Genomic DNA, 25,229 nt, shown 5'->3' with positions numbered 1-25,229 from the left:
TGAGGGAAGCTTCCTTAATTCTTCCACTCCCAGCTCTTTACCTTCCTTACTGAGGGAAGATTCCTTAATTCTTCCACTCCCAGCTCTTTACCTTCCTTACTGAGGGAAGATTCCTTAATTCTTCCACTCCCAGCTCTTTACCTTCCTTACTGAGGGAAGCTTCCTCAATTCTTCCACTCCCAGCTCTTTGCCTTCCTTACTGAGGGAAGCTTCCTCAATTCTTCCACTCCCAGCTCTTTGCCTTCCTTACTGAGGGAAGCTTCCTCAATTCTTCCACTCCCAGCTCTTTACCTTCCTTACTGAGGGAAGCTTCCTCAATTCTTCCACTCCCAGCTCTTTGCCTTCCTTACTGAGGGAAGCTTCCTTAATTCTTCCACTCCCAGCTCTTTACCTTCCTTACTGAGGGAAGCTTCCTTAATTCTTCCACTCCCAGCTCTTTACCTTCCTTACTGAGGGAAGCTTCCTTAATTCTTCCACTCCCAGCTCTTTACCTTCCTTACTGAGGGAAGCTTCCTTAATTCTTCCACTCCCAGCTCTTTACCTTCCTTACTGAGGGAAGCTTCCTCAATTCTTCCACTCCCAGCTCTTTGCCTTCCTTACTGAGGGAAGCTTCCTCAATTCTTCCACTCCCAGCTCTTTGCCTTCCTTACTGAGGGAAGCTTCCTCAATTCTTCCACTCCCAGCTCTTTGCCTTCCTCACTGAGGGAAGCTTCCTCAATTCTTCCACTCCCAGCTCTTTGCCTTCCTCACTGAGGGAAGCTTCCTTAATTCTTCCACTCCCAGCTCTTTGCCTTCCTCACTGAGGGAAGCTTCCTCAATTCTTCCACTCCCAGCTCTTTGCCTTCCTCACTGAGGGAAGCTTCCTCAATTCTTCCACTCCCAGCTCTTTGCCTTCCTCACTGAGGGAAGCTTCCTCAATTCTTCCACTCCCAGCTCTTTGCCTTCCTCACTGAGGGAAGCTTCCTTAATTCTTCCACTCCCAGCTCTTTGCCTTCCTTACTGAGGGAAGCTTCCTTAATTCTTCCACTCCCAGCTCTTTGCCTTCCTTACTGAGGGAAGCTTCCTTAATTCTTCCACTCCCAGCTCTTTGCCTTCCTCACTGAGGGAAGCTTCCTTAATTCTTCCACTCCCAGCTCTTTACCTTCCTTACTGAGGGAAGCTTCCTTAATTCTTCCACTGCCAGCTCTTTACCTTCCTTACTGAGGGAAGCTTCCTTAATTCTTCCACTCCCAGCTCTTTACCTTCCTCACTGTGGGAAGCTTCCTTAATTCTTCCACTCCCAGCTCTTTGCCTTCCTCACTGTGGGAAGATTCCTTAATTCTTCCACTCCCAGCTCTTTGCCTTCCTCACTGTGGGAAGATTCCTTAATTCTTCCACTCCCAGCTCTTTACCTTCCTCACTGAGGGAAGCTTCCTTAATTCTTCCACTCCCAGCTCTTTGCCTTCCTTACTGAGGGAAGCTTCCTTAATTCTTCCACTCCCAGCTCTTTGCCTTCCTTACTGAGGGAAGATTCCTTAATTCTTCCACTCCCAGCTCTTTACCTTCCTCACTGAGGGAAGCTTCCTTAATTCTTCCACTCCCAGCTCTTTGCCTTCCTTACTGAGGGAAGCTTCCTTAATTCTTCCACTCCCAGCTCTTTGCCTTCCTCACTGAGGGAAGCTTCCTCAATTCTTCCACTCCCAGCTCTTTGCCTTCCTTACTGAGGGAAGCTTCCTTAATTCTTCCACTCCCAGCTCTTTACCTTCCTCACTGAGGGAAGCTTCCTTAATTCTTCCACTCCCAGCTCTTTACCTTCCTCACTGAGGGAAGCTTCCTTAATTCTTCCACTCCCAGCTCTTTGCCTTCCTCACTGTGGGAAGCTTCCTTAATTCTTCCACTCCCAGCTCTTTGCCTTCCTCACTGTGGGAAGATTCCTTAATTCTTCCACTCCCAGCTCTTTACCTTCCTTACTGAGGGAAGCTTCCTTAATTCTTCCACTCCCAGCTCTTTGCCTTCCTCACTGTGGGAAGATTCCTTAATTCTTCCACTCCCAGCTCTTTACCTTCCTTACTGAGGGAAGCTTCCTCAATTCTTCCACTCCCAGCTCTTTACCTTCCTCACTGTGGGAAGCTTCCTTAATTCTTCCACTCCCAGCTCTTTGCCTTCCTCACTGTGGGAAGATTCCTTAATTCTTCCACTCCCAGCTCTTTACCTTCCTTACTGAGGGAAGCTTCCTCAATTCTTCCACTCCCAGCTCTTTACCTTCCTCACTGTGGGAAGATTCCTTAATTCTTCCACTCCCAGCTCTTTACCTTCCTTACTGAGGGAAGATTCCTTAATTCTTCCACTCCCAGCTCTTTACCTTCCTTACTGAGGGAAGCTTCCTTAATTCTTCCACTCCCAGCTCTTTGCCTTCCTCACTGAGGGAAGCTTCCTTAATTCTTCCACTCCCAGCTCTTTGCCTTCCTCACTGTGGGAAGATTCCTTAATTCTTCCACTCCCAGCTCTTTGCCTTCCTCACTGTGGGAAGATTCCTTCCTTCCTCCGCTCCCCCTCAAGGCTCACACACAGCCTGCAGGAAACCTGCTGTCCCCTCCTCTCCTCCTACTCACCAGGCCACACTCCAGAGCTTGTTCTGGCAGAAGAAAGGCAGCAAAGTCTGTGAGCAGCTGGGGCCAGTCTTGCAGCAGGCTCTGCAGGGTGGAGTAGAGGTCCACAGCTGTCCTCCTGCCCGTGCTGACCTCGAACTCGTAGATGACTCGGAGGAAGTCCTCATACTTGCCAGGGATGTGCTGCAGGGCTTCCCTCACCTGCCAACAGCAACCCCCAGCAAGGGACCCACTGAGTGCAGCCTCCCTTTGCTCCCTTGCTGCTCACAAGTTACACACTGCTGCTGGAAAGCCTCTTCCCCTTGAAGACGAGTTGGAGCTGGCAACCAAATCCGAGGCTACGAAGGTCTGCGCCGGTTGGAGGTCTCCCTGCTGACTGCAGGGGGGTTGGAGAAGGTTTCCCTGGAGGCTCCCTTCCAACCTCAGAGCATTCTGTGATCCTCAAAGAGCTGTGGACAGGCTGCAGCCAGCAGCCAGCCACTCGCTCACTGCCTGCCTCCCTCACACACAACAGGGGAAGGAAGAGCAAAAAGCAAAGCTCAGGGGGAGGCACAGGCAGCTGGAGGAGCACAGGGCATGGAGGGAGGTTCTCCTCCTCCTCTGCTCTGCCCCAGAGAGACCACAGCTGGAGTATTGTGTCCAGTTCTGGGCTCCCCAGTTGAAGAGGGACAGAGATACACTGGAGAGAGTCTCTGAGAGGGATGCTGAAGGCATTGGGACATCTGCCTGAGGAGGAAAGGCTGAGCCCTGGGACTGCTGAGCCTGGAGAAGGGAAGGCTGAGAGGGGATCTGATCAATGTTTGCAGTTATCTGAAGGGTGGGGGGCAAGAAGGGGCCAGGCTCTGCTCAGGGGTGTGCTGTGACAGGATGAGGGGCAGTGGACACAAACTGGAACCCCAGGAAGCTCCACCTCAACACGAGGAGAAACTTCTTCCTGTGAGGGTGCTGGAGGCCTGGGGCAGGCTGCCCAGGGAGGTTGTGGAGTCTCCTGCTCTGGAGCCTTTCCAGCCCCCTCTGGATGTGTTCCTGTGTGGCCTGCCTTGGGTGATTCTGCTCTGGCAGGGGGGGTTGGACCTCTCTGGAGGTCCCTTCCAACCCAAACCATTCTATGACCCCAGCTGGCTCCTGCACCCTTAGGTAGAACTGGCAGTGATGTGGCTCAGGCAGGAGCTGTGTTAAGAGGTTTCAAAGTGATGTTCCTGTGCCTGGGTTTCACCCTGGCCTGGCTTACCCTGCTCAGGTAGGCTTGGGCAAATGCCAGATCCTTCTGTTCCCTCAGGGGATCTCTCTCCAGGATGTCTTCATCATACAAGAGCAGCAGCTTGGATGTGTCTTTGCTAGCACGAGCTCTGCCCCTCTTATTCCTGGTTCTGTGAGACCTCCTGCTCTTCCCAGGGGCTTTCAGGTTTTCTCCTGTGGAGAAGCACAAAGCAAGCTGCACAGGGACCTCTCCTCCATCCCTTGGGCTGGCAGACAACAGCTCTGCTAGATCAGTATGGGGAGGCACTGGCACAGGTTGCCCAGGGAGGTGGTGGAAGCCTCATCCCTGGGAAGTTTTGAAGGCCAGGCAGGATGTGGCTCTGAGCAACCTGCTCCAGTGGGAGGTGTCCCTGCCCATGGCAGGGGGCTTGGAACTGGATGGTCCTTGGGGTCCCTTCCAACCCTGCCAGTTCTGTGACCTGCATGGATGGGGCCTGCACAGATCACAGAATCCTAGCACTGTCAGTTCCAACCTCTCCTGCCATGGGCAGGGACACCTCCCACCAGCCCAGGTTGCTCAGAGCCACATCCAGCCTGGCCTTAAAACCATCCAGATACTACCAGGGTGAGACTCAGAGGGCTCTGGGCATCCTGATCTAGTTGAGGATGCCCCTGCTGAGTGCAGAGGGGGTTGGACTGGATGACCTTTGGAGATCCCTTCCAACCCAGCCCATTCTGTGATGCTGTGATTCAAGTCCTCCTTCCCCCTTGCTTTGCTTTTGATGCAGCCATCAGCTGCTGCCCCCTGCCCACCCTCCTTACCTGCTGGCACCCTGTGGGCTTCCACCTGTGGGGTGGTCTTTGCCAGCGTGCAGGCAGATTTAGGTTCCTCTGAGACATCTCCACAGGTTTCATCATCTTTCTGCAAACTCTCTATTCCTTCCCCTTCCTCCTCCTCCTCTTCCTCAGGCTCAGAGTTCTCTTCCTGGGAATTCTCTTCTTCAGAATCTCCTTCCTGGCTCAGTCTCCTCTCCGTGGCAAGCCAGGTCAGCTTCTCCATCGTCTCCTTCAAAGCAACCACAACAACAACAACAGCTCCTTGGCTGCTTGCTTTTCAATCCATCCTCCTCCTCCTCCTCCTTCTCCTCACACCTGATGCCACAGATCAACACCTGACCAGCTACAGGATTTAACAACCACACCAGAACTGCCTCTTTTTGGCTCCCACACAAAGCTGCCCTTCATGAAAGCCCTAAAGGAGGATCCCAGACTGGGTTGGGTTGGGAGGGACCTTCAAGCTCCTCCAGCTCCAACCCCCTGCCAGGGGTAGGGACACCTCCCACCAGCCCAGGTTGCTCAAGGCCTCATCCAAACCAGCCTTGAGTGTCCACAGCCTCCCTGGGCAACCTGTTCCAGGGTCTCCCCACCCTCACTCTGCAGAATTCCTTCCCCATCTCCAATCTTGTGACCATCTTAAGTTCTTAAGAGACTTGCTGGAAAAGAATTATCACTTGAAATGCTGCTTCTTAAAGAGCAGCCCCAGCTGAGGACCTCCTTAGAGCTCAGCCCAGTTTACATCTCCCTGCTTGCAAGATAAGCCTTTAGCCTGGACCTGAACCCATCTCAGGAGGCTGTGGTGTCCAGTTCTCAGCTCACCTCCAGGCTATGAGAGAGTTAAGAACCCAACTGGCTTCAAGCTGTGTGATTTGCCCTGACCCCAGCAGGGTTTCAGGACACTGAGATTTGTCACCAGTTTTGTTTGCTTTTACCTGAAGTTCTGGCACTGAAAGAATGGATTCTTCAGAGGCTGATGACATTTCTTCATCCTCATCTTGTGTGAAATCATCAAAGTCATCTTCTTCCTCCTCTTCCTGTCCTTCTTTCTCTCCTCCAGCTTCAGGGCCAGCTGGGGTCCCAACAGATTTCCCATCTATGCTGGATGAATCCTCAGGTCTCCCTGCTGGGCTGCTGAAGTCTGCCTCAGTATCTGCTGCACCAGAAAGATTCTTTGGAGACTCACTGCTTGCTTGTGGTCCAGCAGCCACATCTGCACCCATCTGCTGTTCACCACAGGGAGATGACCTCGAGGCTCCTTCTTGTTCTCCTCCCTGCCCCTCACCCAGACTGTGCTGCTCCTTCTTCATTTCCTTCACATCACCTGAACAGGAACATGCAGCCTCCATGTTCAGCTCCTGCCCAAGGTCCAGCATGAATTCCTCCTTCACTTCAGCACATAAAAGGTCTCTCTTCTGTCCTGGATTTACCTCCTTGCCAGCCTCACTGGAATCTTCAGGCTCAACTTTCACTGCTTCCTCTGCATCTTCTAAATGAGGCAAGAGGTCCACTGCCAGTGGCTCTGGAGTGTTCCCTTCTCCTTCCACCACTGCCCAGCTACAGCAGTCACCCTTACTGCCCTTCTCCTGACTGCCACTGCTTGCAGGGGCAGGATTTGTACCACTCTCCTCCTTGGGGGACCCAGCAGAGCAGGACCCAAACAGCTCTGGAGCTTCAGCTTTGGGCTCCACCGTGGGGTAGCTGCTTTTGCTGTTCCCAGCAGGGCAGGAAGGAACCAGAGTCAGCTGCTCTTCATTTTCACCAACAGATGATGCAGAGAGACCTACAGGGTTAGGGGAGACTATGAGGGAAGGAATTGAAGAGGTGACCAGGGGTGGATTTAGGGGGCAGGGGAAGGTGGAAGGGTTGACCAGCAGGGTTGTAACCGGGATGGCCTGAGGGCCTCTCCCAACTGCTGCCCCCAGGGGCTGGATCACGTTGCAGCCATTGCCTATGTTAACCACCTTCACCGTGGTGGCAGGCACAGTGAGGATGACAGGAGAGGGCTGGATCAAGGGTGAAGCCTTCACAGGTGGGGCAGGCTTTGTGCCTCTTCTCTTCTGGTATCCCTTCCGGACAGAGGCTCTGCGAGCTCTGGCTCCGGCCAAGGCTGGCACCAGCAGCTTGGGCTGCAAAGGGACTGGGCTGGAGGAGAGCAGAGCTGCTGGCACAGCAGCTGGGAAGCTTGGTCTGGAGTCTGAATGGGAAGTGGAGAGCACGTTCTGAAACTCCAGGCCGTCCCCACTCCCCACCACTGCTGGAACACTCAAAGGCTGCACTCCTGGCACAGTTTGCACCACTGGAGCTGGCTGGATGAGGCGAGGAAGCTGAACCATCACTTTGCTGGGAGGAGCTTCTGCCTGGGCCAGCTTCACAGCCTTCTGGAGGTGGAGAGTGTTGGAACTGGGCTGCAGACAAGGGCTGGGTCGAATGAGGAGAGGCTTCAGAGCTGAAGATCTCTGCCTCCTCCATGCTTTCCTAGAGAACCTGTTGGCAAGGGGCTTTAGGGTCAGCACCAGCCCCTTTGGCACCAGCAGAGGGTATTTTTTGTCATATTCTGCCTCTGAAGTTTCCTTTCCTGTCCCCAAGAAGGCAGATTCTGCATCAGGTGAACTTGGCATCTCCCTGGCATCCTCTGCCAACTGTTTCAGTTCCCCTTGGATGGAGGGCAAGCTTGCCTAGAGGGAACAACAGTTCATTAGTCCAACCCACGGAGGGTTCCTCCACCACCACCTTCAAACAGCACCAACAGAAGGCAGCTGACATCAGCCTGCCTCTGAAAGGAGAGCAGGGCACATTTAGCCAGCTGCCAAAACCCCAACCCCCCCAAAACAACACCAACAAACCCCCCCAAACAACACCGACAAACCCCCCCAAACAACACCGACAAACCCCCCCAAACAACACCGACAAACCCCCCCAAACAACACCGACAAACCCCCCCAAACCAACACCGACAAACCCCCCCAAACCAACACCGACAAACCCCCCCAAAACAACACCGACAAACCCCCCCAAAACAACACCGACAAACCCCCCCAAAACAACACCGACAAACCCCCCCAAAACAACACCGACAAACCCCCCCAAAACAACACCGACAAACCCCCCAAAACAACACCGACAAACCCCCCCAAAACAACACCGACAAACCCCCCCAAACAACACCGACAAACCCCCCCAAAACAACACCGACAAACCCCCCCAAACAACACCGACAAACCCCCCCAAACAACACCGACAAACCCCCCCAAACCAACACCGACAAACCCCCCCAAACCAACACCGACAAACCCCCCCAAACCAACACCGACAAACCCCCCCAAACCCACACCGACAAACCCCCCCAAACCAACACCGACAAACCCCCCCAAACCAACACCGACAAACCCCCCCAAACCAACACCGACAAACCCCCCAAACCAACACCGACAAACCCCCCCAAACCCACACCGACAAACCCCCCCAAACCACACCGACAAACCCCCCCAAACCAACACCGACAAACCCCCCCAAACCCACACCGACAAACCCCCCCAAACCAACACCAACAACCCCCCCCAAACCAACACCAACAACCCCCCCCAAACAACACCAACAACCCCCCCCAAACAACACCAACAAACCCCCCCAAACAACACCAACAACCCCCCCAAACAACACCAACAAACCCCCCAAAACAACACCAACAAACCCCCCCAAAACAACACCAACAACCCCCCCAAAACAACACCAACAAACCCCCCCAAAACAACACCAACAAACCCCCCCAAAACAACACCAACAAACCCCCCAAAACAACACCAACAACCCCCCCCAAAACAACACCAACAAACCCCCCCAAAACAACACCAACAAACCCCCCCCAAACAACACCAACAAACCCCCCAAACCAACACCTACAAACCCCCCAAACCAACACCAACAAACCCCCCCAAAACAACACCAACAAACCTCCCCAAACAACACCAACAAACCCCCCCAAAACAACACCAACAAACCCCCCAAAACAACACCAACAAACCCCCCCAAACCAACACCAACAAACCCCCCCAAAACAACACCAACAAACCTCCCCAAACCAACACCAACAACCCCCCCAAAACAACACCAACAAACCCCCCCAAACCAACACCAACAAACCCCCCAAACCAACACCAACAAACCCCCCAAAACCAAAACCAACAAACCCCCCCAAAACAACACCAACAAACCCCCCCAAAACAACACCGACAAACCCCCCCAAACAACACCGAAAAACCCCCCAAAACAACACCAACAAACCCCCCCAAACCAACACCAACAAACCCCCCCAAACCAACACCAACAAACCCCCCCAAACCAACACCAACAAACCCCCCCAAAACAACACCAACAAACCCCCCCAAACAACACCAACAAACCCCCCCAAAAAAACAACTACAACCCCCCCCAAACAAACCCAAAACCAAACCACAGTGCAGGTGAAGATAACCTTCAAAACCCCAACCCCTCAGAATTTTTCTTGCCCTTAGCAGGTGAAGGTTGAGAGAGGACACCACAAGGTGACCCAGCAGGAAAGATGTCAAGGAAAGGCTCAGCCTCTGCTGATCAATAAACTGACAAAAGCCTTAGCAAAAAAATCAGAATCCCTAGAAAGAACCCCAAGGAGCAAAAGGAGGCAGGGGATGACCATGAGAACTTCAACCATGCAGCTGGGCAGAGAGGGGCACCAAGAGCAGTGCCCACACTTCAGGCTGCTGAGTGCTCCTGATGACAGCACCACAGAACATGAGAGGCTGGAAGGGACCTCCAGAGGTCACTGAGTCACAGAATCACAGAATTAAGCAGGTTGGGAAAGACCTTTGAGACCATCCAGTCCAACCTATCACCCAACACCATCTAACCAGCTGAACCATGGCACTGAGTGCCTCATCCAGTCTTGTTTTAAACACCTCCAGGGATGGTGACTCCACCACCTCCCTGGGCAGCACATTCCAATGGCCAATCTCTCTTTCTGTGCAGAATTTCTTCCTCACCTCCAGCCCAAACCTCCCCTGGCACAGCTTGAGGCTGTGTCCTCTCCTTCTGTCACTGTCTGGGAGCAGAGCCCAACCCCCACCTGGCTACAACCTCCCTTCAGGTAGTTGTAGACAGCAATGAGGTCTGCCCTGAGCCTCCTCTTCTCCAGGCTGAACACCCCCAGCTCCCTCAGCCTCTCCTCACAGGGCTGTGCTCCAGACCCCTCCCCAGCCTTGCTGCCCTTCTCTGGCCACTTTCCAGCACCTCAACATCTTTCTTGAACTGAGGGGCCCAGAACTGGACACAGCACTCAAGGTGTGGCCTAACCAGAGCGGGCACCAGGCGAAGGATGATTTCCCAGCTCCTGAGGCCCACACTAGTCATGATCAAGGACAGGAGGCATTGGCCTTCCTGGCCACCTGGGCAAACTGCTGGCTCCTGATCAGCTGAAACTGTCACCCAGCACGCCCAAGGTCAAAAAAATCAGAATCCCTAGAAAGAACCCCAAGGAGCAAAAGGAGGCAGGGGATGACCATGAGAACTTCAACCATGCAGCTGGGCAGAGAGGGGCACCAAGAGCAGTGCCCACACTTCAGGCTGCTGAGTGCTCCTGATGACAGCACCACAGAACATGAGAGGCTGGAAGGGACCTCCAGAGGTCACTGAGTCACAGAATCACAGAATTAAGCAGGTTGGGAAAGACCTTTGAGACCATCCAGTCCAACCTATCACCCAACACCATCTAACCAGCTGAACCATGGCACTGAGTGCCTCATCCAGTCTTGTTTTAAACACCTCCAGGGATGGTGACTCCACCACCTCCCTGGGCAGCACATTCCAATGGCCAATCTCTCTTTCTGTGCAGAATTTCTTCCTCACCTCCAGCCCAAACCTCCCCTGGCACAGCTTGAGGCTGTGTCCTCTCCTTCTGTCACTGTCTGGGAGCAGAGCCCAACCCCCACCTGGCTACAACCTCCCTTCAGGTAGTTGTAGACAGCAATGAGGTCTGCCCTGAGCCTCCTCTTCTCCAGGCTGAACACCCCCAGCTCCCTCAGCCTCTCCTCACAGGGCTGTGCTCCAGACCCCTCCCCAGCCTTGCTGCCCTTCTCTGGCCACTTTCCAGCACCTCAACATCTTTCTTGAACTGAGGGGCCCAGAACTGGACACAGCACTCAAGGTGTGGCCTAACCAGTGCTGAGCACAGGGCAGGATGAGTTCCCTGCTCCTGCTGGCCACACTATTCCTGATCCAGGCCAGGATGCCATTGGCCTTCTTGGCCACCTGGGCACACTGCTGGCTCCTGTTCAGCTGCTGTCACCCAGCACCCCCAGGTCCCTTTCTGCCTGGCTGCTCTCCAGCCACTCTGTCCCCAGCCTGTAGCTGCATGAGGTTGTTGTGGCCCAAGTGTAGAACCTGGCACTTGGACATGTTGAATCTCATGCCCTTGCACTCTGCCCATCTGCCCAGCCTGGCAAGGTCCCTCTGCAGAGCCCTCCTACCCTGTAACAGATCAACACCTGCCCCCAGCTTGGTGTCATCTGCAAACTTATTGATGATGGACTCAATCCCCTTGGCCAGATCATCAATAAAGATATTGAACAGGATAGGGACCAGCACTGATCCTTGGAGGGGGGACACCACAAGTGACTGGCTGCCAGCTGGATGTGGCACCATTCACCACCACCCCCTAAACCCTCCTGCCAAAGCAGGAGCACCTGGGCTGATCTTGCTACACTTCCTAGCTGGCCTCAAGACCACACTTTTGACTGCAGAGCTGTCGCCCAACCAAACTCCCTCTGGACCTAGGTTGGAAAGCCACCAAAAAAAAAAAAAAAAAAAAACAAAAACAAAAAACCAACAACCCAAAACCAACCACCCAACAAGAAATCAACCACACAGCAACAAGAACTCCTCTGCTGGCTGAAGAGGAGCAGAAGCTACCTTCAGCCAGAAGGGCAGGCGATGCTCTTCTCTCTCCACAGGAGGTTTCCACTCATTGGGTTGGATTTCCTCACAGCACTGGGACAGAATGGGCAACTGCTTGGTCTTTTTGTAGTACTGAGTTGGGAGACAGAAGGGAATGCAAAGCTGTGGTCAGGTCACCTGCCCAGTAACTGCTGGGATCATGGAAGCAAGGAATGGGTTGGGTTGGAAGGGACCTTCGAGTCATCATCCAGTTCCAAACGCCAGGGACAGCTCCCCCAGCTCAGGTGGCTCAAGGCCTTGAACACCTCCAGGGAGGAGGCAGCCACTGCCTCCCTGGGCAACCTGTGCCAGGCTCTCCCCACCCTCACTGCAGAGAATTTCTTCCTCATCTCCAGTCTCAATCCTCCCTCCTCAAGTTTCAGTCCATCCCCCCTCATTCCATCACTCCAAGCCCTGTCTAAAGTCCCTCCCCAGCTCTCCTGCACCCCTCTTCAGTCCATCCCCCCTCACTCTGTCACTCCAAGCCCTGTCTAAAGTCCCTCCCCAGCTCTCCTGCACCCCTCTTCAGTCCATCCCCCCTCATTCCATCACTCCAAGCCCTGTCTAAAGTCCTTCCCCAGCTCTCCTGCACCCCTCTTCAGTCCATCCCCCCTCATTCCATCACTCCAAGCCCTGTCTAAAGTCCCTCCCCAGCTCTCCTGCACCCCTCTTCAGTCCATCCCCCCTCACTCTGTCACTCCAAGCCCTGTCTAAAGTCCCTCCCCAGCTCTCCTGCACCCCTCTTCAGTCCATCCCCCCTCACTCTGTCACTCCAAGCCCTGTCTAAAGTCCTTCCCCAGCTCTCCTGCACCCCTCTTCAGTCCATCCCCCCTCATTCCATCACTCCAAGCCCTGTCTAAAGTCCCTCCCCAGCTCTCCTGCACCCCTCTTCAGTCCATCCCCCCTCATTCCATCACTCCAAGCCCTGTCTAAAGTCCCTCCCCAGCTCTCCTGCACCCCTCTTCAGTCCATCCCCCCTCACTCTGTCACTCCAAGCCCTGTCTAAAGTCCCTCCCCAGCTCTCCTGCACCCCTCTTCAGTCCATCCCCCCTCACTCTGTCACTCCAAGCCCTGTCTAAAGTCCTTCCCCAGCTCTCCTGCACCCCTCTTCAGTCCATCCCCCCTCACTGTCACTCCAAGCCCTGTCTAAAGTCCCTCCCCAGCTCTCCTGCACCCCTCTTCAGTCCATCCCCCCTCACTCTGTCACTCCAAGCCCTGTCTAAAGTCCCTCCCCAGCTCTCCTGCACCCCTCTTCAGTCCATCCCCCCTCATTCCATCACTCCAAGCCCTGTCTAAAGTCCCTCCCCAGCTCTCCTGCACCCCTCTTCAGTCCATCCCCCCTCACTCTGTCACTCCAAGCCCTGTCTAAAGTCCTTCCCCAGCTCTCCTGCACCCCTCTTCAGTCCATCCCCCCTCATTCCATCACTCCAAGCCCTGTCTAAAGTCCCTCCCCAGCTCTCCTGCACCCCTCTTCAGTCCATCCCCCCTCATTCCCTCACTTTAAGCCCTGTCTAAAGTCCCTCCCCAGCTCTCCTGCACCCCTCTTCAGTCCATCCCCAGCCCAGCAGTAACAGGCACCTGCCATGCACAGAGGACAAGGCCTGGCTGAATCCACCCTGACTGCTAACAACTTTTAAGATCGTTTTCCTTGAAGGAAATGCCAGCACCTACACAGAAAGGATCCCTGGAACAAGGACCACATCTCCTCTTGTGTACCAAACCCCCAAGGGGACAGAGCAGGCTGCCAAGAGCAAGCCATGGCCTGCATCACTCACTCTGATGATGTTGTCAGGGGCTCTGTTCATGTTGAGGTTCTTGATGCGCACTGTGAGCTGGTGAGCAGTTTTGGTTGGCAGCAGATATTTGCTGATCAAAGGCTTTGGGAACTCTGTCCCTTCAAAATGTTTCAAACCTAAAGCCAGTAAACTGAGAAGGAAGGAAGGGAAGGGAGGGGAGGGAGGGGAGGGAAGGAGAGGAAAATACATACAGAGACTCAGTGAACGGGAAGGGGTTGGAAGGGACCTCCAGAGATCATCAGGTCCAACCCCCCCTGCCAAAAGCAGAATCACCCAGGACAGGTCACACAGGAACACATCCAGAGGGGGCTGGAAAGGCTCCAGAGCAGGAGACTCCACAACCTCTCTGGGCAGCCTGCTCCAGGCCTCCAGCACCCTCAGAGTAAGAAGTTTCTCCTCATGTTGAGGTGGAACCTCCTGGGGTCCAGCTTAGCTCCACGATTCCCTGTCCTATTACCAGGTGCCACTGAAAAGAGCCTGGCCCCTTCCTCTTGCCCCCCACCCCTCAGCTATCTATAGACATTGATCAGATCCCCTCTCAGCCTCCTTCTCTCTACACCAAACAGCCCCAGGGCTCTCAGTCCTTCTTCAGAAGACAGATCAGAGAATTGTCAGGGCTGGAAGGGACCTCAAGGCTCAGCCATGGGCAGGGACACCTCCCACTGGAGCAGGTTGCTCACAGCCACCTCCAGCCTGGCTGCAAAATCCTCCAGGCATGAGGCTTCCACCACCTCCCTGGGCAACCTGTGCCAGATGGTCAAGTCCCTTCATCATCCTCACAGCCCTTCACTGGACCCTCCCCAGCAGATCTCTGTCTCTCCTCAACTGGGGAGCCCAGAACTGGATGCAATAGTCCAGGTGTGGTCTGCCCAGGGCAGAGCAGAGGGGGAGGAGACCCTCCCTGGACCTGCTGGCCACACTTTTTACTACTGCCCCCCAGGACACCCTTGGCCTTCTTGGCCAGAGAGATCCAAAGCCCAGCAGGCTGCTGTTTGGATGTGCTGCTGCACAAGGCACAAAATCTGCATCCTAGAAATCCTCCTTACCAGAGCAGCCTCATTTGCAGCCACTTTCACCCCCCCTCTAGCCACCTTTTAGCCCAACCTGCAGCCCCTTCCTTCCTTCCAGCCCCTCTGCAGCCACTCCCTCTGCAGCCCCTCCCTTCCACCCCTCTGCAGCCACTCCGTCTGCAGCCCCTCCCTTCCACCCCTCTGCAGCCACTCCCTCTGCAGCCCCTCCCTTGCAGCCCCTCTCTTCCACCCCCTCCTCAGCCCCTCCCGTGCAGCCCTTCCCTCTGCAGCCCCTCCCTTTCTACCTCCCTCTGCAGCCCCTCCCTTCCCACCTCCCTCTGCAGCCCCTCCCTCTGCAGCCCCTCCCTCTGCAGCCCCTCCCTTTCTACCTCCCTCTGCAGCCCCTCCCTTCCCACCTCCCTCTGCAGCCCCTCCCTTGCAGCCCCTCCCTCTCCACCTCCCTCTACAGCCCCTCCCTTGCAGCCCCTCCCTCTCCACCTTCCTCAGCAGCCCCTTTCTTGCAGCCCCTCCCCCTGCAGCCCCCTCCCCTCCAGCATTCCAAGCACCTACTTGTCCTCAGCTTTGGTGAAGATAATCTTGTCCCGGGGAGGATTTGCTTTCAAGGAACAGACTGGCAGCAGCTCAGGGTACATGAAGACTCTCCTGGTTGCCAAAATCCATGCCACTTGCTTTGGCAAGCATGGAAACTCGTTGGCTGTAGGAAGAGTTCACAGATAAGGACAGGCAAGATGCAGGCAAATCCTGATTTTCACAACTGGATGCCTGGAAACTTTTCCTTTCACTGCAAAATGAGAGAGATTTTTCTCCTTGCTTTTTAGAATTTACCTAGTTCTTTTTTTTTTTTTTTTTCCCTCAAGCTCATGCCAGCAAAAGGCAAAATTCCTTTCCCCCCCTGCATCTTCTTCTTTTGCTCTATCATGAAAAGCACCTGCAAAAAGCTGCTTGTTTCAAGTTCACTCTCTAGAGGTGGCAGAGAGCAAATCAGAAGCCAAAGATTTGAAACCAACTGCTGGGAAATGTTTTTCCTTTGGGGAAATACTGAAATGAAGGGAATTATTTCCTTGATGTGTGGTAACTTAACATCTTTGGGACATGATCTCCAGTTTCATGGCTGCTTGATTGATTTCTGCAGCTCAAAAGAGCAGCAGCAGAGTGATGAAGGGCAGGGTTATGACATCAAACAGGAAAGAGTTCAATTCATGGACTTGGCACAGAATGGGTTGGGTGGGAAGGGACCTTCAAGATCAGCCAGCTCCAACCCCCTGCCATGGGACAACTCCCCCCAGCCCAGGGTGCTCAAGGCCTCATCCAGCCTGGCCCTGAACACCTCCAGGGAGGGAACAGCCACAGCCTCCCTGGGCAACCTGTGCCAGGCTCTCCCCAGCCTCACTCTAAAGGATTTCTTCCTCATCTCCAGTCTCAACCTCCCTTCTTCCAGCTCAACACCATTGTCCCTCATCCCACCACTCCAAACCCTTATCATAAATCCTTTCCCAGCTCTCCTGGAGCTCCTTCAGCTACTGAAGTGCAGCTCTAAGGTCTCCCTGGAGCCTTCTCTTCAACAGCTCCAACTCTCCCAACCTGTCCCCTTAGGGGAGGTTCTCCAGCCTCTGATCACCTTCATGTTTCACTGTGTTGCAAGGGCAGGCAATAAAAAGGGAATGACTTTTGTCTTCTTCTTTGCACTTTGGGAAGGGTCTTCAGACAACCTGCAGTCTGAACCCAACCTCAGCTGCAGGGCAACTCCCACCAGGAACGCTCCTCCCCACACCCCCACCCTGAGTGCTCACCACTCTTCTTCACAGCCTTACGAGGGCTCCAATCCACTTGGACCTGGGCATGGAAATCCTCAATGAGCTGCAGAGCTTCCTTCAGGTTGCATGGCTGGAACATGGTCTGGAACTTGGGGCTGAAGGACTGCCGGAGGAGGGTGGAGCTGCGCGCGAAGTTCCCGAGCTCGCTCTGCCAGGGGAGGACACAACAGGCAGGGCTGGGAGGGACCCCAAGGCTCAGCCAGTTCCAACCCCCCTGGGAGGGACCCCAAGGCTCAGCCAGTTCCAACCCCCCTGGGAGGGACCCCAAGGCTCAGCCAGTTCCAACCCCCCTGGGAGGGACCCCAAGGCTCAGCCAGTTCCAACCCTTCTGGAAGGGACCCCAAGGCTCAGCCAGTTCCAACCCTTCTGGGAGGGACCCCAAGGCTCAGCCAGTTCCAACCCTTCTGGGAAGGGACCCCAAGGCTCAGCCAGTTCCAACCCTGCTGGAAGGGACCCCAAGGCTCAGCCAGTTCCAACCCCCCTGGGAGGGACCCCAAGGCTCAGCCAGTTCCAACCCTGCTGGAAGGGACCCCAAGGCTCAGCCAGTTCCAACCCCCCTGGGAAGGGACCCCAAGGCTCAGCCAGTTCCAACCCCCCTGGGAAGGGACCCCAAGGCTCAGCCAGTTCCAACCCCCCTGGGAAGGGACCCCAAGGCTCAGCCAGTTCCAACCCCCCTGGGAAGGGACCCCAAGGCTCAGCCAGTTCCAACCCTTCCGGAAGGGACCTCAAGGATCATCCAGTTCCAACCCCCCTGCCATGGGCAGGGACACCTCACACTACAGCAGGTTGCTCACAGCCACATCCAGCCTGGCCTTAAACACCTCCAGGGGTGAGGTTTCCACCACCACCTCCCTGGGCAACCTGTGCCAGTCTCTCCCCACCCTCATGGGGAAGAATTTCTTCCTAACATCCAATCTGAATCTCCCCACTTCTAGTTTTGCTCTATTCCTCCCCTGGTCCTATCATTACCTGACATCCTCAAAAGTCCCTCACCAGCTGAAGGACTCAATAGCTCATCCAGTCCAACCCCTTCTGCAGCCAGCAGGGACATCCTCACCTAGCTCAGGCTGCCCAGAGCCCTCTCCAGCCTCACCTTGAATATCTCCAGGGATGGAGCCTCAACCACCTCCCTGAGCAGCCTCTTCCAGTGTTCCACCACCCTCATAGTAAAGAATTTGTTCCAACATCCAATCTCAATCTGCTCTGCTCTAGTTTGAAGCCACTGCCCCTGGTCCTCTCACTGCAGATCTTTGTAAAGAGTCTCTGCAGCCTCCTTGTAGACCCTTTCAGGTACTGGAAGGCCTCTATTAGGTCTCCCTGGAGCCTTCTCTCCTCCATGCTGAACACCCCCAGCTCCCTCAGCCTGTCCCCAGAGCAGAGCTGCTCCAACCCCCTGAGCATTTCCTTGGCCCTCCTCTGGACCTGCTCCCTCAGCTCCATGTCCTTCCTGTCCTGAGGGCTCCAGAGCTGGCTGCAGCACTCCAGGTAAGGTCTCCCCAGAGCAGAGCAAAGTGGCAGAATCCTCTCTGGACCTGCTGGCAGTGCTGCTTTGGATGCAGCCCAGGCTGTGATTGGCCTTCTGAGCTGCTCACCTCCAGTGACCAGCAATGCTTAAAACCCAGGTAGCTCTGGCTGTAGCCATGTCCTTACCAAGAACATCCTGGTAGTGCTGGCCTCTGAACTTAGAGCAGGGTTGGAACTTGCAAGAAGATGGACTTGAGTCAGAAGCTGAACATGCTTGAAGAACAAAACCAGACAAATGGTAGCAGTGCATCAGAAATCACAGAATCACAGAATTGCCAGGGCTGGAAGGGACCTGAAGGCTCAGCCAGTTCCAACCCCCCTGCCCTGGGCAGGGACACCTCCCACTGGAGCAGGTTGCTCACAGCCACATCCAGCCTGGCTGCAAAAACCTCCAGGGATGAGGCTTCCACCTCCTCCCTGGGCAACCTGTGCCAGTCTCTCCCCACCCTCATGGGGAAAAACTTCTTCCTAACATCCAATTTGAATCTACCCACTTCTAATTTTACTCCATCCCCCCAACTCCTATCACTGACACCCTAAAAAGTCCCTCCCCAGCTTTCTTGTAGCCCCCTTCAGATACTGGAAGGCCACAAGAAGGTTTCCTGGGAGCCTTCTCTTCTCCAGACTGCACAACCCCAACTCTCTCAAGTCTGTCTCCATAGGAGAGGTGCTGCAGCCCTCTGATCATCCAAGAAACTGGAAAGCATGAGTATAGAGGCACCTGAGCACCCCAAAAAAAGGACAATTCTGACTTCAAAATTCATCTCTTGATGGAAGGCCACCAAAGTGCTTCCTGCAGCACTGCCTTTCCCTGCCCTCCCCCCCCAGCACACAGCAACCACCCATTAGGCCAGATGACATTTTATCACCTGCTGCATTTGCTGCTGGAGCCTCTTTCTTTGCATGCTGTCCAGGACAAGGCTCTGGAGAGGTTTCTCATTTTGAGGTTTGGATTTTTCTGACTCTTGTGGTGGTTTGATTGAGGACTTTTTAATCTTCAGCTGCTCCAGCTGCTCCTTCACGGTGCGGTGCTGTTCGTTCAGCAAATTGGCCAGAGGCTCTTCAAACCTGTGTGGGGTCAGGCAGATCAAAACACAATCAGCCAGGACTTGCTCACCACTCCTGTTTAGTTGAGAAGATTTGGCTCTGGCCCTGGGATGCACAGTTTCAGCCCCCTCAGCCTCCTACTCCTCACCACTTGCACAGGATACCTGAACAGCAACCATCAGGCTTTATGCAGTTGGCTTCTGCACAAATCCTTTCCTCTGCCACAGCTCTGAGGGAGTTCTGGGATGCAGGGTTTCAACTCTTTATGCCAAGCACAGCTAAGTCTTGACCACCATTCCCCATCACATCCCATGTGTGTTCCCCTCACATGCTCAGATCCTATCAACAGCAGTCAGGATCTGACAGGGAATCACAGAATGGGTTGGGTTGGAAGGGACCTTTCAAGGCCATGCAGTTCCAACTCCCCTGCCATGGCCAAGGACACCTCCCCACTAGGCCCAGGCTGCTCAAGGCCTTGAACACCTGGTGTAGGAAAAAGGAGGTCTTCAAAAGCAGCTTCAGTTATCCCCTGCTTCATGAGAGACCTCATTTCAGACCCTGATTTCTGCTCATTAGCAGCTCTGCTCCTCTCCAAGTCCCCAAGTCAGTTGTAAGTGAAGTTGTTCCACGATGCCTCCACCACAAGGTGCCACAAACCCACCAAACCCCCAGCAAAGGGATATTTTACCACTTTAAGAATGAATTGAGGTAAAACTGGGCAAGAATCAGCCCTGAGAGCTGCCAATACAACTGGCCAGCAGCAGTCACAGGCTCACAGATGTTAGGGGTTGGAAGGGAGCTCTGGAGACCCTCGAGTCCAACCCCCCCTTGCCAGAGCAGGAGCAGAGAATCCAGCACAGGTCCCACAGGAACACATCCAGAGGGAACTTGGAAGTCTCCAGAGAAGGAGACTCCACAACCTCTCTGGGGAGCCTGTTCCAGTGCTCTGTGACCCTTACAGTGAAGAAGTTCCTCCTCATGTTGAGATGGAACCTCCTGGGCTGGAGTTTCCATCCACTGCCCCTTGGCCTCCCACAGGGTGCAACTGAGCAGAGGCTGTCCCCTCCCTCTTGACACCCAGCCCCCAGATATTTATAAACATTCATTAAATCCCCTCTCAGTCTTCACAAATGCACACAAGCAGTAAGAGAGAGCACCAAGCTTCCCTGCTCTCAGTCTGTAGCTGGTTTAAGAGAGGCTGCACTCCCCTCTGGCACTGCTCACCCCAGAGAGAGTATCAAGGAACTCCAGCTTTTGTTTTAGCTCCTTTCCCAAACAGATACAGCTTGATCTTGAGCTGACCTGCCCCATAGACAAGGAGACAGCACTCATGCCACAGCTCACCTGGTGACAGCTGCTGGAAGTGGTTCAGCAGAGCAGTGCTGCTACCTAGAAAGGAACACTTTAGACTCTTTCCTCTTCAAGTTACTGCTTCAACTATACCCCACCAAAAGTCACCCAAAGCCAATTTCCAGGCTTCAGAGCTGTTCCAGACAGACTTCAGCTATCCTGTGCAGGCTTTTATTCCCTTAGGAAATGCCATTCCATCCAAGCTAAGTTGGTCAAACCAACTCCTCAAACATTTCTTGGTTCAGATCCATTTCAATGAGTGAAGTCAAAGGTGGTAGCCAGAAAAAAAAAGGGTGAGGTGTTCAATCCCCAAAATAAAAACTGGCTCAGAGCCTTCAGAACAGTGACCTGTGCTGAAAACAGGACCTTGTCTCTTTGGTGGGTGGCACAGCACAGCTGCAGGTAACCACAGAAGACCTGGGAGTTATTTTCCTCTCACCAAATGATCCTACCTGAGAGCCTGAGGTGTATTAAAACTGGGCCGTGGCTCTGGGACAGTATCTTCATCCTCTGGACCTTCATCTTCCATGTTTGAGAACCCCATCTCATCCTGAAACTGACAGCAAAGAGGAGTCAGAAAGCTCAAGCCATAGATTCAGCACCACTAAAGCTCCTGCCAATTGCTCTCAGCACAGATCCCTGCAGGGATGTTTTTAAGGCCAGGCTGGATGTGGCTCTGGGCAAACTGATCCAGTGGAGGGTTGGAACTGGAGGGGGTTTGGAACAGTAACAGGATTTGAGCATCTCCTCTGTGAAGAGAGACTGAGAGCCCTGGGGCTGTTCAGTCCTGAGAAGGCTGAGAGGAGATCTGATCAATGTCTATCAATAGCTGAGGGCTGGGGGGCAAGTGGAAGAGGCCAAACTCTTCTTGGTGGTGCACAGCAATAAGACAAGGAGCAATGGATACAAACTTGGACACAGAAGGTTTCAGCTCAACATGAGGAGAAATTTCTTTACAGTGAGAGTGAAGGAGCCCTGGAGCAGGCTGCCCAGAGGGGTTGTGGAGTCTCCTTCCCTGGAGACTTTCAAAACCCACCTGGATGCATTCCTGTGCAGACTACCCTGGGGGATGCTGCTTTTGGCAGGGGGGTTGGACTCAATGATCTCTGGAGGTTCCCTTCCAACCTCTACCATTCTGTGATTCAGTGCCATAACAAATTCATCACTTACTGTCTCAAACAGCTCCTCCATCAGCTCATTCACTTCCTTTTCTGCAAGTGAAATGAAGAGGATAAAACAGAAGCAGCAGCAGCATGAAGATTCCCTTTTAAACTGCAATCCTGCCATCAGATCAAATCCCTGAAGGCATTTCTCTTGCCAAGGAAACTCTCTTCTTGAAGAGAGAGAACCAAGAAGGAAAACCTCCTGACATTATATCCTCTATAATGCTGAGCCCCAAACCACTTCATCCAAAACCACATTTGAGCAAAATTCACCTTCAGAATTACATTTCAGGTTCTGCTGAACTGTAACAAGGACTAACCAAGTCTGCTCTAGAGAGCAAAATGCTGTTTCTAGAGCTTCAATGAGTAAAGTGCTGTTTCTAGAGCAACCTTTAATGCTTCAGTGAGCAAAGTGCTGTTTCTAGAGCTACCTTTAGTGCTTTCAGTGAGCAAAGTGCTCTTTTCAGAGTTACCTTCAGTGCTCCAGTGAGCAAAGTGCTGTTTCTAGAGCTACCCTTAGTGCTTCAGTGAGCAAAGTGCTCTTTCTAGAGCTACCTTCAGTGAGCAAAGTGATCCTTCTAAAATGAACAAAGACTGTAAGGCCTTGGGAAATTACTTAGTTGACTCAAGCCACAAGGCAAGCATTCAGTTGTGACCTGGCTGAAGCTTTCTGAAAGGCTGTGCCACCACACAAGTATTTTTCTACACCCTCAATGTGGCACTTTGAGGCTGGTTGAGCCTTTAAGAAAGCCACAAAGTTGCAGACCTCCAGGAGCTAAAGAGTCCAGGAGGTGTAACCCAAAGTGTAATCTTTGTGATTTCTTGCCATAAATCCTACATCCACATAAATCTGGCTGCAAAGTTGTTTTCTTCCCTTTCCCCTCTCCTCTTGGGAGGGCATCCAGGCTCTTATCTTTTGCAGAGGAGTGAGGCCTGGTTGTCAGCCTTGGCAATGCTGCCAATTAGGCTGGGGTGGCTTAATTGGGGCCTGGAGGTGCCAAGCTGAATGTTGTGCTGTGTCACATTGCCTTTGTGGTATGGAGGGCAGAGAGGCCTTGGTGTGGGTGTGGATGAAAGGCTGGGTTGGTTGGCCTGGTGTAAAGGGAGTTTTGTGTGAAGCTTTGTCTGGCTGAGCTTCTGTGTTAAGCCCAGACTAGGGATTTTTATGCTTTGCTGTGCTCACCACTGCAGCACTGTAGTTTGTACACAGCCTTTCCAGTTAAACCTCCCACTGCTACCCAAATCCAACTGTGTGAGCATTATTCTTTTACCCTTTTAGGAGCAACAGAGCAAATCTGTCCTCTCACTAAACTTACAACACTCTGCCACGGAGGAAAGCTGCATCTGACAGCCAGATGCCTCCTTGCATTCAGAGAGAGCCCCCAGCTCTGCACAGGAAAGCTGTTCAGCTCAGCATGCAGATTTTATTCTACCAGGCCTTAAAACACTGCAGAACCACTGCAACAAAGCAGAAGGAATCCCTGCTCCTCCAAAGCAGGCAGGAGGGATGGCCAAAGGACTCACTGGTAATCCTCACGGCACGATCGTTCCTGAAGTCTTCCGTGTCAGGTTCATCCAGATCTTCCAGGAAGTTGTACTCAGGGTCATCATCATCATCTGCTTCATCTAGTAAAGAAGCAGAACTGTCATTACCCTGCCCCAACAGCAATCAACTGCTACAGGCAGAAGCACTTCAGCTGCTGCCTGACCTGGGATCATCACTCCAAGGTAATTGTCTCTTCCGTTGCACGTGTTATAGAATCACAGAACTGGGAGGGCTGGGAGGGACCCCAAGGCTCAGCCAGTTCCAGCCCCCCTGGGAAGGGACCCCAAGGCTCAGCCAGTTCCAGCCCCCCTGGGAAGGGACCCCAAGGCTCAGCCAGTTCCAGCCCCCCTGGGAAGGGACCCCAAGGCTCAGCCAGTTCCAACCCCCCTGGAAGGGACCTCAAGGCTCAGCCAGTTCCAACCCCCCTGGAAGAGACCCCAAGGCTCAGCCAGTTCCAACCCCCCTGGAAGGGACCTCAAGGCTCAGCCAGTTCCAACCCCCCTGGAAGAGACCCCAAGGCTCAGCCAGTTCCAACCCCCCTGGAAGGGACCCCAAGGCTCAGCCAGTTCCAACCCCCCTGGAAGAGACCTCAAGGCTCAGCCAGTTCCAACCCCCCTGGAAGGGACCTCAAGGCTCAGCCAGTTCCAACCCCCCTGGAAGAGACCCCAAGGCTCAGCCAGTTCCAACCCCCCTGGAAGGGACCCCAAGACTCAGCCAGTTCCAACCCCCCTGCCCTGGGCAGGGACACCTCCCACTGGAGCAGGTTGCTCAGAGCCATATCCAGCCTGACCTTCAAAACTTCCAGGGATGAGGCTTCCACCACCTCCCTGGGCAAACTGTGCCAGTCTCTCACCATGGTCATGGGGAAGAACTTCTTCCTGACATTCAATCTGAATCTCCCCTCCTCTAGCTTGCATCCATTTTCCCCTTGGATCCATTCCCCCCCAGTCCCATCACTCCCTGACACCCTACAAAGTCCCTCCCCAGCTTTCCTGTAGCCCTCTTCAGACACTGGAAGGCCACCAGAAGGTCTCCTGGGAGCCTTCTTCTCTCCAGCCTGCACAGCCCCAACTCCCTCAGTCTGTCCTCATAGCAGAGCAGCTCCAGCCCTCTGCTCATCCTCGTGGCCCTTCTCTGGACACCTTCCAGCACCTCCAGATCCTTCCTGGAGCAGGGGCTCTAGAACTGGACTCAGTACTCCAGGTGGGTTATGAGTTTAAGAAACTGCAATGTCTTAAACCACAGAGTACAGACCTCCAGAGCCTAGCTAGGTCCAGGGGTGGACTGGAAAGTGTAAATCTTTTATTTCATTGAGGCTACCTAGGTCCAGGGGTGGACTGGAGAGTGTAAATCTTTTGTTATTTCATTGAGGATGGATAGGTCCAGAGGTGGACTGGAGAATGTAATCTTTTGTTATTTCATTGAGGCTACCTAGGCCCAGGGGTGGACTGGAGAATGTAATCTTTTGTTATTTCATTGAGGCTTCCTAGGTCCAGGAGTGGACTGGAAAGTGTAAACCTTTTGTTATTTCATTGAGGATGGATAGGTCCAGAGGTGGACTGGAAAATGTAATCTTTTGTTATTTCATTCCCAGAATACCTGCATCTCCTCTTTATAAGGGAACAGCACAAAGCTGTGCTGCTCCCTTCCTCTCCCTCACTCCCTCCCTCCCCTACCTTTGCTACGTGGAGGAGGTTTGCAGCCTGGCTTTGGCCAAGCTCATTTTTAGCTTGGGGTTTGGTGTGGGAGGGGGAGCAGAGAGGTAGAGTGGGGATGGGGCATGGAGGCCTGGGGGTTTTGGCTTGGCTTGGCTTGGAGGGAGGCTGTGGAGAGTGCCAGCCTAAGGAGGTTCCTGAAGAAGCATGGCTGAGGTGGACTGTGGATTCTGTGGGTTCTGTATGCTTTGCACTGTTAGCTGCAGTTATGAACAATGAACAGAAATGTTCAGTTATGAACATTTGAACTTCTCATTCCTTCCAGTCTGGGCTGCAGCATTTTTCTTTCACTCCTTTGAGAAAGGTTAAAGAGCATCTCTCTCACTCCCTTAAAGGAAGACAGCACAGAAGCTACACCCCAAGCTCATTCTCTCTTCAAACTGAGCCACTACCAGCAACCCTCAGTGGTAGCCATTCCCTTTGAGAAATGTTGGATTTTTTTCCTGTGGAGGGAAGCAGAACTGGCTCCAGTGGTGGTTTACATTCAGCTGGGACAAGTGGTAAGCAACAGGTAAATTCAAAACAAATGGAAGTCAACCCCCAAAGCTTCTCCTTGTTTCTTCCCCAAGAAGCAAAGAGTTTGTATTTTTTTTTCTAGCAAAACAAGTCCTGTCCCTGCTCAGGAGACACTCAGCTGCCAGCTTCATGATGTGCT

At 53.6% G+C, this 25,229-nt stretch overlaps 1 protein-coding gene across 2 annotated transcripts in view; it reads right to left on the bottom strand.

Annotated features, from left to right (window-relative positions):
- GON4L (gon-4 like) overlaps nucleotides 1–25,229 on the bottom strand; it is a 46,827-nt gene that overhangs the window by 12,736 nt on the left and 8,862 nt on the right. The window contains exons 10-22 of one of the 2 annotated variants that reach the window (XM_054397036.1): nucleotides 22,838–22,939; nucleotides 21,321–21,361; nucleotides 20,603–20,706; nucleotides 18,623–18,821; nucleotides 17,880–17,966; nucleotides 16,206–16,377; nucleotides 14,965–15,109; nucleotides 13,364–13,514; nucleotides 11,565–11,681; nucleotides 5,558–7,300; nucleotides 4,611–4,854; nucleotides 3,820–4,001; nucleotides 2,592–2,789 (exon numbers count right to left, since the gene is read on the bottom strand). In XM_054397036.1, coding sequence (XP_054253011.1) covers nucleotides 2,592–2,789; nucleotides 3,820–4,001; nucleotides 4,611–4,854; nucleotides 5,558–7,300; nucleotides 11,565–11,681; nucleotides 13,364–13,514; nucleotides 14,965–15,109; nucleotides 16,206–16,377; nucleotides 17,880–17,966; nucleotides 18,623–18,821; nucleotides 20,603–20,706; nucleotides 21,321–21,361; nucleotides 22,838–22,939 — 3,485 coding nt within the window. The remainder of the gene's footprint in view (nucleotides 1–2,591; nucleotides 2,790–3,819; nucleotides 4,002–4,610; nucleotides 4,855–5,557; nucleotides 7,301–11,564; nucleotides 11,682–13,363; nucleotides 13,515–14,964; nucleotides 15,110–16,205; nucleotides 16,378–17,879; nucleotides 17,967–18,622; nucleotides 18,822–20,602; nucleotides 20,707–21,320; nucleotides 21,362–22,837; nucleotides 22,940–25,229) is intronic. The other variant, XM_054397037.1, reaches the window with a different exon arrangement.

Source organism: Indicator indicator, chromosome 40 (assembly GCF_027791375.1).
Source record: "Indicator indicator isolate 239-I01 chromosome 40, UM_Iind_1.1, whole genome shotgun sequence".
In the NCBI taxonomy this organism is placed as follows: domain Eukaryota; kingdom Metazoa; phylum Chordata; class Aves; order Piciformes; family Indicatoridae; genus Indicator; species Indicator indicator.
Note: the sequence above shows the minus strand (reverse complement) of the source record. Positions and strands in the feature narration are given on the sequence as shown.